Here is a 12,779-nt window from a genome sequence, read left to right as displayed (position 1 = left end):
TCGGGTGGGGAGGAGCCTCGTCCTTAGAGGCGGGGCGGGGAGACTGAGTGCGGTGGTGGAGGGGCTCCCCCGAGAGCTGGTGCGCCTCGCTCTGGAAGCAGCACTGCCAGGGAGCTGCGTCCTGGGGACAAGAGGGGCTGGCAGAAGGTGCGCGACCCCCGCCCCCACGACGAGCGGGGGCGCTCCTCCAAGGCGCGAAGGCTCGGCCCTGGGTGTCAAGGAGGCGGGGACAGCCATCGTAGGCAAGCCCACTCCTGCGCAGGCTGCCCACGGGGATGGGCCTGGAGCCCACAGCGAGCGGCCGTGTGTCCCCTCCCTGTGTCGTGTCGTCCCCGGCCCGTCGCCCCGCCAGCGGTGCTACAGAGGCTCTAAACGGGCAGATTCGTGCTCGTCGTTTAAATCAAAGAAATCGCGTCTTAAATTATTAGTACGACGACAGAATAATTGGGAGTTTTTGAAAGCTTTCAGTAACGTACTTCTTCCTCATCAGATTTAGCTTTAACATGTTCCGAAAAGGAAGTTCTTTATAGTAGTTTTTAAACGTGACATTGCGTAGCAGCCCATGAGCGACGTGCACGTGCAGGTCGGCGAGCTTTGGGATCCACGGGGACAGCCCTCGCCGCCTCGCAGGCACGTCTGTGCAGGGGCAGGGTTGGGGCGCCGTACGGATGTCATTTGTTTTTTGTGTCACCAGAAATGCTGTGTGCTCTACAGCCTGTCCATGGAGTGGGATTGCTTTCCTGCTGTTACCGGATGTGTGTGGTTTGTTTTTTGTGTGGGTTTTTTTTTTTTGAATTTTATTGAGGTAACATTGGTTAATAAAATTAGTGTGGTTGATTTTTGTCAGATAGCTGATCCCTTTGGGTGCGTGTGACCCTGTATGCCCCCTTCACTTCAGGATGGACAGCCGTCGCCGGCCGAGCGCCCTCCCGAGGGCTTGTCTGGCTCTAGCCCGAACCCCCTAGACACGTCAGGTTCCCGCACATGCAGCTCGAGTGTAATGGCGTTTCGCTGCTGGTGGCATAGGAATTCTCTGTGTAGGTTTTGTTCTGATGTGAAAAGGCCAGGGACCTTTTAGGTTCGGAAGGTAGTAAACCGGGGCGAGGCCCCTGCCCTCTCCCGTGGACAGTAAGCCAGGGCCCCGGAGGTCAGGCCAGTTTAGGACCAAAGTATATCACTTTATGTACAGATGTTTTCTCGTGTCTTACTTTTTTATTTACAGAGCTAATAGATGATTGTTGTATAAACTTACCTCTTAGGATGATTAAATTTTTACATCGTCTTAATGCCTTAGGGGATGCATGCTGGTCGGGGTTGAACAGTAAGTTAAAATTGAACCACGTCGTCCATCAGCGGGGAGTGGAAAGTATCCTGTACGGGCATCACCTGACCGCTGACCACTTCGCTGCGTCAGTGGCTGTGAGTTCTCTCTTAAAATTGGCATCAGGAAATTGAGAAGCAGGAAAATCTCATGAGAATCTTCGATGTTGAGGGCAGACTGTTTAAATACACCGCATCGTAATAAAATGTAGTGTAATCCTAATAAAATGGAAGTGGAAGTCACATTTTTGGCATGTGAGTTTTCAAAAGAAATGTAGAAATTTGCTGGATACGTTAAACCAGAGCCGGACGAGGGTGTAACATGGGCCTGGGTCTCCCACTTAGTCCTCCTCGTTACCCCTGCTAAAACTAGTTACCGCTGACTCTGTCGTTGGATGCCTTGATCTGCTAACGCTGGTTTCGTGGTACTGTGTCATCAGAACTTAATACTAATTTTTATCACTTTTGGATATAGAAGCTTCCAAGGTCAACATCCAGTTGTTCAGACAAACTTGGGAATTATTGGGGTTGCATCTTTTTTCAACAGCCAGCTAAAGTGGCAGGGTGATTCTTTGTCCTTGAAGAAAAAAATGTCACCACACGACACAGCCTGCTCGTGGGCTGTCTGCGCTCCCACACTTTTAAAACCAAGAGATTATAGCGAATTTAATGCGTGCTTGTAATGTACTCACACAACACCAAAAAATAATGATTTTTAAAAAAATTTGTTGAGAATGTTCAAACATATAAACACAGGATTTTATGTAATCACCCAGCTCCAACATCTACAGAACTTGGCCACTTTTGTTTAACCACCTCCCCCACTCCCTCCTTCCTGTCTTGGAGTGCCCTAAAGCAAATCCCAGCTTACTGCACTGGGAAGTAAGAAGTATTTGTCAGGTGAGGATCTTCTTAGTCCCATTGTGACACCAGACAAAAGAACAGCAACTCCTTCGTGTCATCAGATACTCAGACCAAAATCAGATTTTTCTGATTTTCTCTAAAAGGTCTGTACATGTGGATTTTGAATCACGATCCAGAGTCTGGTAACATTTTAAAAAATGATTTTAATGGAAAATTGTCACATATGCAGAAGTTAACAAGTGGCATTAAGGAAGCCCCATTATTACCAGACGAGAGCAGTCCCCACTCAGGGCCGGGCTGGCTCGGTACCTGCCCTCACCCGTCCCCCTCCTCGCTGACCCATCATTCTTAAATACATCAGCGCATCACTTTAAAGGACAGGGAGGGCCGTGGTGGGTGGTGTCCGGGGCAGGGGGCACGGAGCGTGGCGCGGCGCCCTCTCCAGCAGTCACGCCCCTTGCGGGTCGCGGCGTCTTTGTGCTGCTGCCCTGCGTTGCTCACAATACTGTCAGAACCGTGTGTACCGAGGGAGGACTCTGTCGCCCTTTGGATTCGCACTGTCTTCATTTTGGAGATGATCTTGGATTTGGGAATGACAGAAAAATGGAAGAGCTGATGAAATTGGTTTTAATTCCTCGTGCAAATTCCTCTCTGTCCAAATGCTGCTTTGTCTTGGAGATGAGGTGCGGCACTCGCGTGCCAGCGAGTGAGCAGACCCCGCCCCCGCCCCATGCAACGCTGGATGCGCGTGGCCTGCCCGTGGCCTGGGACGTGTCAGAGGCGCTGTCGCTGTCAGCTCGGCGCAGTGGAAGTCCGCGGGCATGCGGGGCTGGCCGTGAGACCGTGTGCATGTGCGTGTGTGTGGGGGAGCCCTCGGCCCTGTTGGAAGGTCTGCTTCACCCTCTAATCACCAAAAGGCTGACGGGGCACTTTCCAATCGCCTCACTTAATTTTTATTTCAGCCTGTCGTGTAGAGACCGCCTTTGTGATTTTGCAGTAAACAGACCAGACTGAAAAGGGATTTGGTGAGAGGCACATTTCCTGATATGCGGCAGAATCAGAACTCGAATTTATTTGTTGATACATTAACAAACCCGCAGCCTGAGCGTCATTGTTAGTGACTAATAACCGTGGGTGCTGGGGGGCCATGGACGGTCACTCCTGGAACACAGGGGTCTTGGTTGGAGGGAGATGGTGCTGCGTTTGTCATGAAGCGACCGCCATGCATTGCATTGCAAATGAGAAACATTTGAATAAAAAAATCAGGCTCCCCTTTGACTTACAGAGGTGCTGCATGCAGCCTAAAGTAGGGGCGGACCACTTCCTATACCGGCTTTTACGTTACTTAAATTTCCACAAGAAGTGTTTCCAAAACAGGAGTTCTGACCGAAAGCCAGTGGCAGATGTGGGTCATGGAGGGCAGGCGGGGCTCTCAGCAGGTCCTGTCTTAGTGGATTAGACTGGTCAGCGCGCTGAGTCAGCGCGGCCAGCGCTTAACAGTGACTTTGACACAGGTGGGGTTTCCAGAAGGCTTTGGGGGGACTAAGGATAGTGAGGAGAAAGGCACAAGCAGTTAAATGTAAGTAAGACTTTTAAAATGTACACTGGTTTTATCAGCAAAGGAATATAAACTCCTTGGCCACTATTAGAAAATGAGAAAAATATTACCAATAATTCTAAAAGTGCTATTAGTCTTAAAATGTCGTTTTTAAACTAAATGTCATTTAACATACGATAAGCATTTCTCCAGGTTTTATATTGTTTTCATTATTATTCTTACTGGTAAATAATAATTCATCTGGTAAAAAGTTAACATTAGCTTTTCTTTTTTAACTGAAAAGTATAGAGAAAAAAATGTGAATGCTTCTTGGTTCCAGGGCCCAGATAACCTGTTAATTTTTTTAATGGAGGGTGTGTGTGTGTGTGTGTGTGTGTGTGTGTGTACATATATATAAATATGATAACGTGAAAAATAAAAATTGCCCCACTATTTCTTTCTCCAAAAAGCCACTATTAATGTTTTCTTACGTATACACAAAAAAAAGATTACTTACATGCATAGACGTGTGTTCTTTTTATATGCAAGAAAGAAAAGGATCATTTATACACTGTTCTGTACCTTGTTTATTTCATTTACTGTATCTTCGCAGAAGAGCATTTGGGGTGAACGTTTAGTTTGTGGGAATAAAAGGTTTTCGCGCCCTGTCATTTCTACTCGATGTTGGAGTGAGCGTGCTGTGTGCCGTCCACGGGGCGTGGGGGTGGCTGTTTTCTGTGATGGTGGTGGTGTCCGGTCTCTCCACGCGCCTCCTGTGGGGCCAGTTCACTGTCCTATAGCTCAGGGTGAAGGGAGCCATCCTGTAGCTCTGTGCGCATACCACATCACAGTGGTCCTGGACAGTGCCCCTGGGTGACAGAGAGGTCCGCGTGCTAGAGACGCTGGACAGCTCTTCATCAGTGAAAGTCCATCCACAAAACTTCTTTTCCAGATTCGATTTAGAAAATACCACTTTGACGTGGAAAATAAAGAATGTAATTTTTAAAAACTTCAGTGTCTTTAAATAGGTTTCTTTTCCTCACCAGATCGTTTGTGTAGCTTAAGATTAAATAGGGTCTTAGAGGACACATTTTTATCGCTGGTAGAAGTAGGAATGCCCCATTTCTTACAAATTAGTAAACGTAGATTTCGAATCTCTAAATCGAGACTTAGATGTGGACACTGCTTATAGAGGGAGCTGTGTGGTCAAAAGGCAGTATTAATAATTTATGCCATTTACTGATGAAGGAAATAGATCTGATTTGGTTTTCTTTGCTTGTGACTAAAGATTAAAGTTAGCAAGTTGTTGGTATTCTGAAATCTTGTGAGGTAACTGAGTTTAATTGAGCTCAATTTAAAGATAACTTAGGTTTTCAGTAACTTCATTTCTTTAGCTTAAAGCAGAAAGAGACATTTAAAGAAATATTTAAGATCTGCAGAGTTATTCCACCTAATACTGGAATTCGCGTCTTAGCCTGGAGATCCCCGAGCTGCTCAGAATGTCCTCCCTATTCACCCAGATCCTAAGGAGCTTGTTGTTTTTAGCCCTTAACTAAAAATTAGCTGTTTAGTGTTCATATTAGGATCAGAAGTTATGTTTGTTGAGTAAAACTAACGAGGTAGCGCCTCCCAGAACACGAGCTGTAGTTTTCTTCGCATTGGTTTTGGGCTGCAGAGCTGGGCCTGGGGATCCGCGCGGGGCCGGCCGGCCGGGGCATGTCAGGGATGGCTCCCTGTGTGCTCGGCGCTGCTGCGCTGGGGTCACACTCACAGGTTGCGGTCCTTGCAGAAGCCCGGGGTGGGGGGTGCAGCGTGTGCGGTGTAGCCTCTTGCTGCGGGCGCCTGTGTCGGGGGCCCCAGGTGACCTGCATTAGCCATGCTGCCCGCGTGCTCTAAACACCCACTTAAAGCGATGCCTTTCGAAACAGCCTTTTTGATAAGAAACATTTCTGAGACTGTCGGCGTGTGTCGCCTTGTGTGTCACCTTCGTGGACCGCTGGGACAGGTGTGCGGAGGCCCGGGTGCCGTGGGCCAGCTTCTTGCTCTTCTCCCGGGAATAGACAGCGGGTGCAGGTGGGAGCAGGGCTGGGAACTCACTTCTCCGAATGTGCGCTCTGTCGGGAATGAGGTTCCTGTCGCCATCGGCGACCACGCCGCAGTCACTTGGAGTGCTTTGCGGGAGGGGCACCAGAGTGGGAGCACTGGCAGCTGCGCCTTGTGGGGCATCCGTGAAATTTCCCTCCAGTGTTTCAGTCCCAAAATAAACAGCCGCTAGTTAGATACCTGGTGTATGTCATATTAACCCTGTGACTTTTACACAAAATCTGTGATGGAAAATTTTTCTGCAGTGTATTTGCATAGGAAATGGAGGCCCTGGCGTAAGCCGTGTTTGCATGTGGGAGCCAATTGTATTCTTAAGTAGTTGAAAGATGTCAGTAATTATAGCTCCAGCTTTGTGATGTGTTGGTCATATTTATGACCGACTTGACAGCCATGCTCCTGGCCAGAAATGCAGCCCCCAGTTATGAGACTCCTTCGGGGAAATCAGGCTCTCGTTGAACAGGGCGGTTTTGTTTTGGCTCTGATTTCAGGAGTGCTGTCTCATGAGGCTGTGTGTCCGGAGTGGGCGGCCGGCTGTTTGTACTGGGCCCGACTGGGCCGGTACCTGTAAGGATTCGGTGGTAGGTCCGCGTCTGCTGGGGATCCCGGGGTCTATTTTGGTGGGAGAGCAAGTTGCCCCTGAACCAGAGTCCTGGCAAGTCCTTTGGGAATTGCTGTGTGATCATTCTGACGTCTGGGCAGTGGCGGGTTCAAGATCATTGGTGTGGCTTGACGTACCGCGTGCAGCCAGGTTGCCACGGACCCGTTTCCTGACCTCGTGCCCCTGGGCTTGCACGTGAGAGCTGTTCTCAGTGTCGGCCTCAGGCCCATCGTGGAAAATGCTTCCTGACGGGTTTTTCCTTTTCAACCCACCCCCATCTTTTGAGGCATCCAGTATACATGTCGCTGCACAGAGCTCGTGGATGGCAGTCGCTAGATTTTGCCGGCCCAGGCCTTGGTGGGCCTTCGTAACTCGATGAGTGCTCCAGCGCGCTGACCACAGTGAAGCCGCAGCTCTCAGAACCTAGTTCCTTTTCTCACCTTCATCGATTACTCGGCCATCGTTCATGGGTTTTTTGCGCTTGCATTCGTTTCAGATCCCCGATTCTTCGAGGCAGCATTGGACAGCGCTAAGATCAGAAGATGAGTGAACTTGACCAGTTACGGCAGGAGGCGGAGCAGCTTAAAAACCAAATCAGAGTACGTAGCTGCATGTGTGTTTAGTTTTACTAATTCTTTGGATTGTAGGTCAGCTGTTATTTGTTTTATGAACGGTGGGTTACAGAGTGACTGCAGTGTTTTGGACTGAAATTTACTGAGTACAGATCCGGATGCGTGGCCAGTCCATTACTTTCAGGATTTTGTTCCTAGCATATCGTTATTTGAGTATGTATAAAATGTTAAACATTTTTCTGTACTTTTTTCTTAACTTTGGGACAGTGTTCTGGTCACAGTGTGGCGTCTGCCTCCGTCCCCTGTGACCGTTAGGTATTTTCGGTGTACCTGGTTTGTTCTTCTCTTTGAAAAGACATGTTCCTCTGGGATGGCGTTAGGGTCTCCAGCTTTTGCTAGGCCGTTCGATGGAGCAGATACGTCTAATGGAAGGTGAAACAGGCGTGCTCGGTCCGGCCGCCCTGCGCAAGGAGTAGCGTTCCCGGAGTCGGTCCCCGCTGAACCCGGGACTTCGACGGGACGCGGGGAGGAGGCCTCATGGGTTAATCTGCCCTCCTCCAGGTTCGCAGGGCAGTGCCGCCCCTGAGCGGTTCTCAAGAAGCATGATACATGAGCAGACGTTTCTGTTCTCAGACGAGGAGGTGAGGGAGGAGGCGGGCTTTCCAGAATCGAAGCCCCGGCGCCCTCCGCACGTGTCGGGGGCCGTGTCCGCACGACGAGGAGCTTCTCTCTGGCGCCTTTGGGTCCTCCATATGGCTTTGCCACCCTTCGGAATGCTGCTTTTCAACCCGTGTTTAAACGTTTTTGAGTTCACTGTAACGATGGAGTCTAACTATTTTCCTGTCAACAGTGGATATGTTCAGAAAGCCTAGTGGCGATTGGAGAAAGAAGCGTCGTCGTCCTTTTAGCCAGCTTTTTCGTAAACTCGAGAATAGACGATGGGATTATATGAGGTCTGCAGCCAAAGAGGAAACCAAATACCCTTTTACTCTAAGAATTTCAACTTTTACCATTTAAAAGATCTGATACACTCAATAAAAATAAGGAAAACTTAATATTTTTATTTGCTCCGATCAGACTTGTTTAATGTCTATCCACTCTCCAGAACGTGGAAATCAGAATTTTTTTTCTACAACTATGAGTTGTTTTTCAGTCATGGGCCATAGACAGTGGATTCAGACCTCCGTCCCTGGCCGATGGCTTGCGTGGCGCAGGCGGAAGACAGCCATGCTGAGGGAACAGCGGGCAGTGTGACATCTCTTCTCATTTTTCAGATCCAGTCACACTGTAAAGTGCATGCAGGGCAGTTCTCCTTGGGGACAGGGCTGTCCCATGGGCCACAGGTGAAATTTGAAAATGTAAAAGGAAACGGATAGATTAATTTTTAACAGATGACCTGTACCAGCGTGTCTGCATTCATTCCAGCATGCGCTTGATAGGTGTTGTCGTCATTGTACACTCTCCGTTCACACTGAGTCTTGAGAATTCATGGGTCTCTTCCATTTAAGTGCCTGCTGCAGTCACATGGACTGTGTGTGTGTGTCTGGTGGCTCATGGCTCCCCTTGGGACCGGCTCCAGGGAGAGCGGCCGTGCTGCCCGGCCCACAGCCACCCGCACGGGCTCTGTCCTGGGCGCAGGCACAGTGTGGGACGGCAGGGGCTGCTGGGGCCCATCACACGACAGGGAGGGGAGACTTCCTTTCAGAAGGAGAGGGACGACACCCTTTTTTTCCTGGTTGCCCACAGAATACATGCTTCTTAAAGAATGCAGGGCACAGTGAACAGGAAGCGGTCAGTGAGCCTGGGAGGGGCCGTTTCCTCTCTTAGATCTGTTTTCAGCTGACAGACCCCAGAGGACAGTCTCGTCGTCTCTTGGTCAATTTGTGAGGAAACGTGAACTCTCAGAGGAATGCTGAGTAAAGCATGGCATGTCTTAAATTCACGGGACCCGATGAGTTAAGAAAGACACTGTGAAGCGTACAGGTGCATAAGTTACAAAGTGACTGTGCTGACCCGTGCAAATGAGCAGAACTCACTGCGATGAGGGCCCAAGCGTGGCCATGCAGTGGCTGAGCAGAGTCGGGACTTTCGCTGTGGCCTGAGCAGGGTGAGGCCTCGCACGCCTCGGTCTGTGTTTGACACACGTCCGACAGGATGAGGAGCTGACTGGTTTGTGGTTTGGATGTATTCCTCTGGTTCAAGGCGACAGAAAAGGTGACCTGTTCCCCTCAGTGACACTTTTCATCACAAACAAGACAGAGGCCTTCGCACTAAACGACGCCCCCAGGATACACGTGCGTGCTGCCTGCCCAGTGGGGCGTGGGGCTGGGGGGCTGGGGGGCTGGGGGCTGGGGGCTGGGGCGAAGGCTGCGCTGAGTGCTCAGCAGCAGTGTTACCACCGTCTGTCACATGGTGCATGATGGACCCCATTTTTAATTTTTAGACACCAGCCAGGGTGAAGTTCCTTAAGTCCCATGGTTTATTTTTTCCATTTAAAAATTTCTCATTTTTCTTTCTTAAAGTTAAAAGCCACAGATAGCATCAACAAACCAGGTATTCAGAAATTAATATGAAGCTCAACACTCGCCACGTGGAATTCATTGATGAAAGACCTGCCACTCTGGGTCTTCCCCTCCCCGACGCTTTTCCCCCAGATTTAGATGCTGCTGTAGAAGTACTTGGTTACATGTTATTTTATGTTTTAATTATACAATTAAGCAGCGTTAATTAAGCAGAAAGACATTTAATCGCACAATTGAAATTGCAGTTGGAATCTAGATTTTGGTGCGTTGTGATAACAATCTCTGCGAATATATTTCTGTGCTCTTGGTAAGTATCCCCAGAGCTTCATGAGATAAAAGTAATCAGCAGTAAGGTGGTGGCCGCTGGACGGTGGTGACACCCGCACGCACGCCTGGGTGGGCGCAAAGGCCGTTGTGTGGCCAGCCGCCCCGGGAAAGCAGGCGGTCAGGTGACTACATAACGGAACCACTTTTCTCATTAGAAATTGTCATAATTTTCTTGGAAGTTATTTCTACACTCAGACTTCGATGCTTTTAAAGCTATCATGTAATTTTCATTTATAACGTATGCTTTCTATTTGTAAAACATATATACTAATTTGGGATTGCAGCATTTTATTTTTTAGTAACTTGATTGCTTAGGGACGAGGAGGCGTTCTCTAGCTTTAGCGTGCTCCTCTGCAGTGCTTCCCCGCTTCCCAAGGTCACTTCGTGGGTGAGAAAGGGGGTGAGACACTAGACCGACAAACGTCTCCCTAGACCCCTGGCTCCTTCGCAAGCAGCTCCACACGCGTGACTGCTGGGCTTGGGAGCAGCCCCAGGTTGGCAGTCCAGGGGGACAGTTTGGGTCGGAGCATGGGTATCTTCTGGGCCCACAGCTGCTGGGCTGTAAGACAGCGAGCTGGCAGAGGCGACGCCCGTTCTGGGTTCCTCCCTGTCTGGGCTGTGTTTCTGGGGTCACCAGGGCGTTGTGCTCATGAGACCAGGCAGTGTGCAGGCCTGGGACGTATTGGAGCGTTAACACGTTCTCTGTGTTGGGTGAGCTCTGCGGTGTGGGCTGGAGTTTGCGGGCTCCGTGCTGCGGGGTTGGAAGGGCAGGGGACGAGTGAGCGCTGCACGCGCCACATCCCGCTCCTGCTGTGAACCTTGGCATGAGGACCTGGGGCCCAGCGCGTCCGAAACGTCACTGATCTCCTCTTACCTTTGTTGTTTCTAGGATGCTAGAAAAGCGTGTGCAGATGCAACTCTCTCTCAGGTAGGCATCACTTCGCGCGGTCGTCTGCCCCCGGGACGCGTGGGACAGTGCCACTGCGCCCGTGCTTTGGCACACCGAGGCAGGACAGCAGCGCCTGGGCGCGTCCTCCCGAAGCCGCTCGTGTCGGGTGGAGGGGAGGGGTGCCTTTAAAGAAGAATCGTAGGTTTCTCTTACGCTTTAAATAAGGGCTTGTTGGGTCAGCGTTGTAGAGTGTCCTTATAGTCTTAAAACGCAGTTCCCGAAGGTCCTCTCCTTAAAAACTCTGCCTCAGAACGTTTCTAAAACCGAGTCAAGCAGATGCTCAAAATGTTAAACCTCAATTGTGCCCCAGCGGTTCCTAGACACACACCCAGAAGAACCGAAAGCCGGCGCCCACGCAGCACACCCACACACGTGTCCTTAGCAGCACGAGCCACCGCAGCCAGGGGCTGGAAGCAACCGAAACTCCCACGAGTGGGGGAACGCGTTGTGCTAAATATGAGGGACAGTCACTCAGTCACAGAACAGATGTGGTTACTGACGCTCTCCACAACACGGATGAACCTCAGAAACACGCGGAGTGAGAGGGGCCAGACGCCAGAGGTCACATGTCGTGCGATCCCCTTCGCACAGGGCATGCGGGGTCGGGGAACCAGAGACGGGGACGACCGCGCCAGGCGCCAGCCGGCGTTGGCGCACGGGGCGAGAGCGCTTTGGGGATGAGGCCTCCTCTGCGGACAGGAGGGGTTTGGAGCCAGGGAGAGGTGACAGCATACAGCGTGACCGTGTGTACTTTATTTATTTATTTACATTCTATTTTATTTATTTTAGTTTTTATTTTATTTTATTTATTTTTCAGGCGAGGCGACCCTTGGTTGACCTCACAGATTGCAAGGACCTTGTCAACTTGCAATCCGTTATTTATTTATTTTTTTTACACCTACAGCACCCAGTCTTCCTAGGTGGTCTCCCATCCAAGTATTAACCAGGCCCGAGCCTGCTTAGCTTCCGAGATCAGACGGGATCGGGCTTGTTCAGGGTGGCGTGGCCATAGATGAATGTGTGCACTGTAAACGGTGAATTTCATCTCCTTAAAAAAGTTAATATTTCTGTCTAAATCAAACAAATGTGAAAGAGAAAGCATTTCTTCCGAGAATGATTAAAGTTTTTCCAGCGTCCGAACGCTTTAGGGGACGTACTTTGAGGTTACACAGTGAGTTAAAGAGAAGCTGTGTAGCGTTACCTGAATTTGAACTCTCAGGTACACTTTGGAGGACACTTTTTTTTTTAATTAAGTTTATTGGGGTAACATTGGTTAATACAGTTAGGTAATTTTCAGGTGTACATTATTATTTGACATCTGTATATTCTATTGTGCGTTTACCACCCAAAGTCCAGTTTCTTTCAGCTACCATATATTTGATCCCCTTTACCCACTTCACCCTCCCCCAAACCGTATATTTGACCCCCTTTACCCCATCTACCTCCCCGCTCATCCCCCACCTCACTAGTAACCACCAGTCTATAGTCCTCTGGTAACCACTAGCCTGTAGTCCGCGTTTGAGAGTCTCGGTCTGTCTGTCCTGCTCATTCATTGCTTTTAGGTTTATGTCCCACACGCAAGTGGGATTTTCATGTGATTTTCAGCTTTTTCTGTCTGGCTTATTTCGCTTAGCATGAATATCTCGAGGTCCATCCATGTTGTCACAAATGGCAGTATTTCATCTCTTCTTATGGCTGACTCATATTCCATTGTATACACGAACCATAGCTGCTTTACCCAGTCGCCTATCGTAGGACAGTTCGGTCGCTTCCATGCCCTGGCCATGGTGAATAATGCTGCTATGAACATCAGTGTGCAAATACCTTCTTGGATATGGGTTTTCAAGCCTTTGGGGTAAACACCCAGTAGAGGGATTGCTCAATTCTCAGTTTTTCGAGGAAGGAGGGCACATTTTTTAAAACCCATTATTGTGATAGACTCACTGCATTTGTCAAGCCCAGACCATTCATGCGTCGGGGCTGCTAG

The 12,779-nt window shown here is 49.5% G+C and overlaps 1 protein-coding gene and 1 pseudogene across 3 annotated transcripts in view; one reads left to right on the top strand and one right to left on the bottom strand.

Annotated features, from left to right (window-relative positions):
• The window catches only part of GNB1 (G protein subunit beta 1), a 66,163-nt gene that overhangs the window by 35,035 nt on the left and 18,349 nt on the right, over positions 1-12,779 (top strand). For all 3 annotated transcript variants that reach the window (XM_039876891.1, XM_039876890.1, XM_039876892.1), the window contains exons 3-4: positions 6,919-7,021; positions 10,733-10,771. In XM_039876891.1, coding sequence (XP_039732825.1) covers positions 6,965-7,021; positions 10,733-10,771 — 96 coding nt within the window. In that variant the 5' untranslated portion in view covers positions 6,919-6,964. The remainder of the gene's footprint in view (positions 1-6,918; positions 7,022-10,732; positions 10,772-12,779) is intronic.
• LOC120614136 (uncharacterized) lies at positions 11,688-11,806 on the bottom strand (annotated as a pseudogene).

Source organism: Pteropus medius, unplaced genomic scaffold (assembly GCF_902729225.1).
Source record: "Pteropus medius unplaced genomic scaffold, Ma_sr-lr_union100, whole genome shotgun sequence".
NCBI classification, from domain to species: Eukaryota; Metazoa; Chordata; class Mammalia; order Chiroptera; family Pteropodidae; genus Pteropus; species Pteropus medius.
Note: the sequence above shows the minus strand (reverse complement) of the source record. Positions and strands in the feature narration are given on the sequence as shown.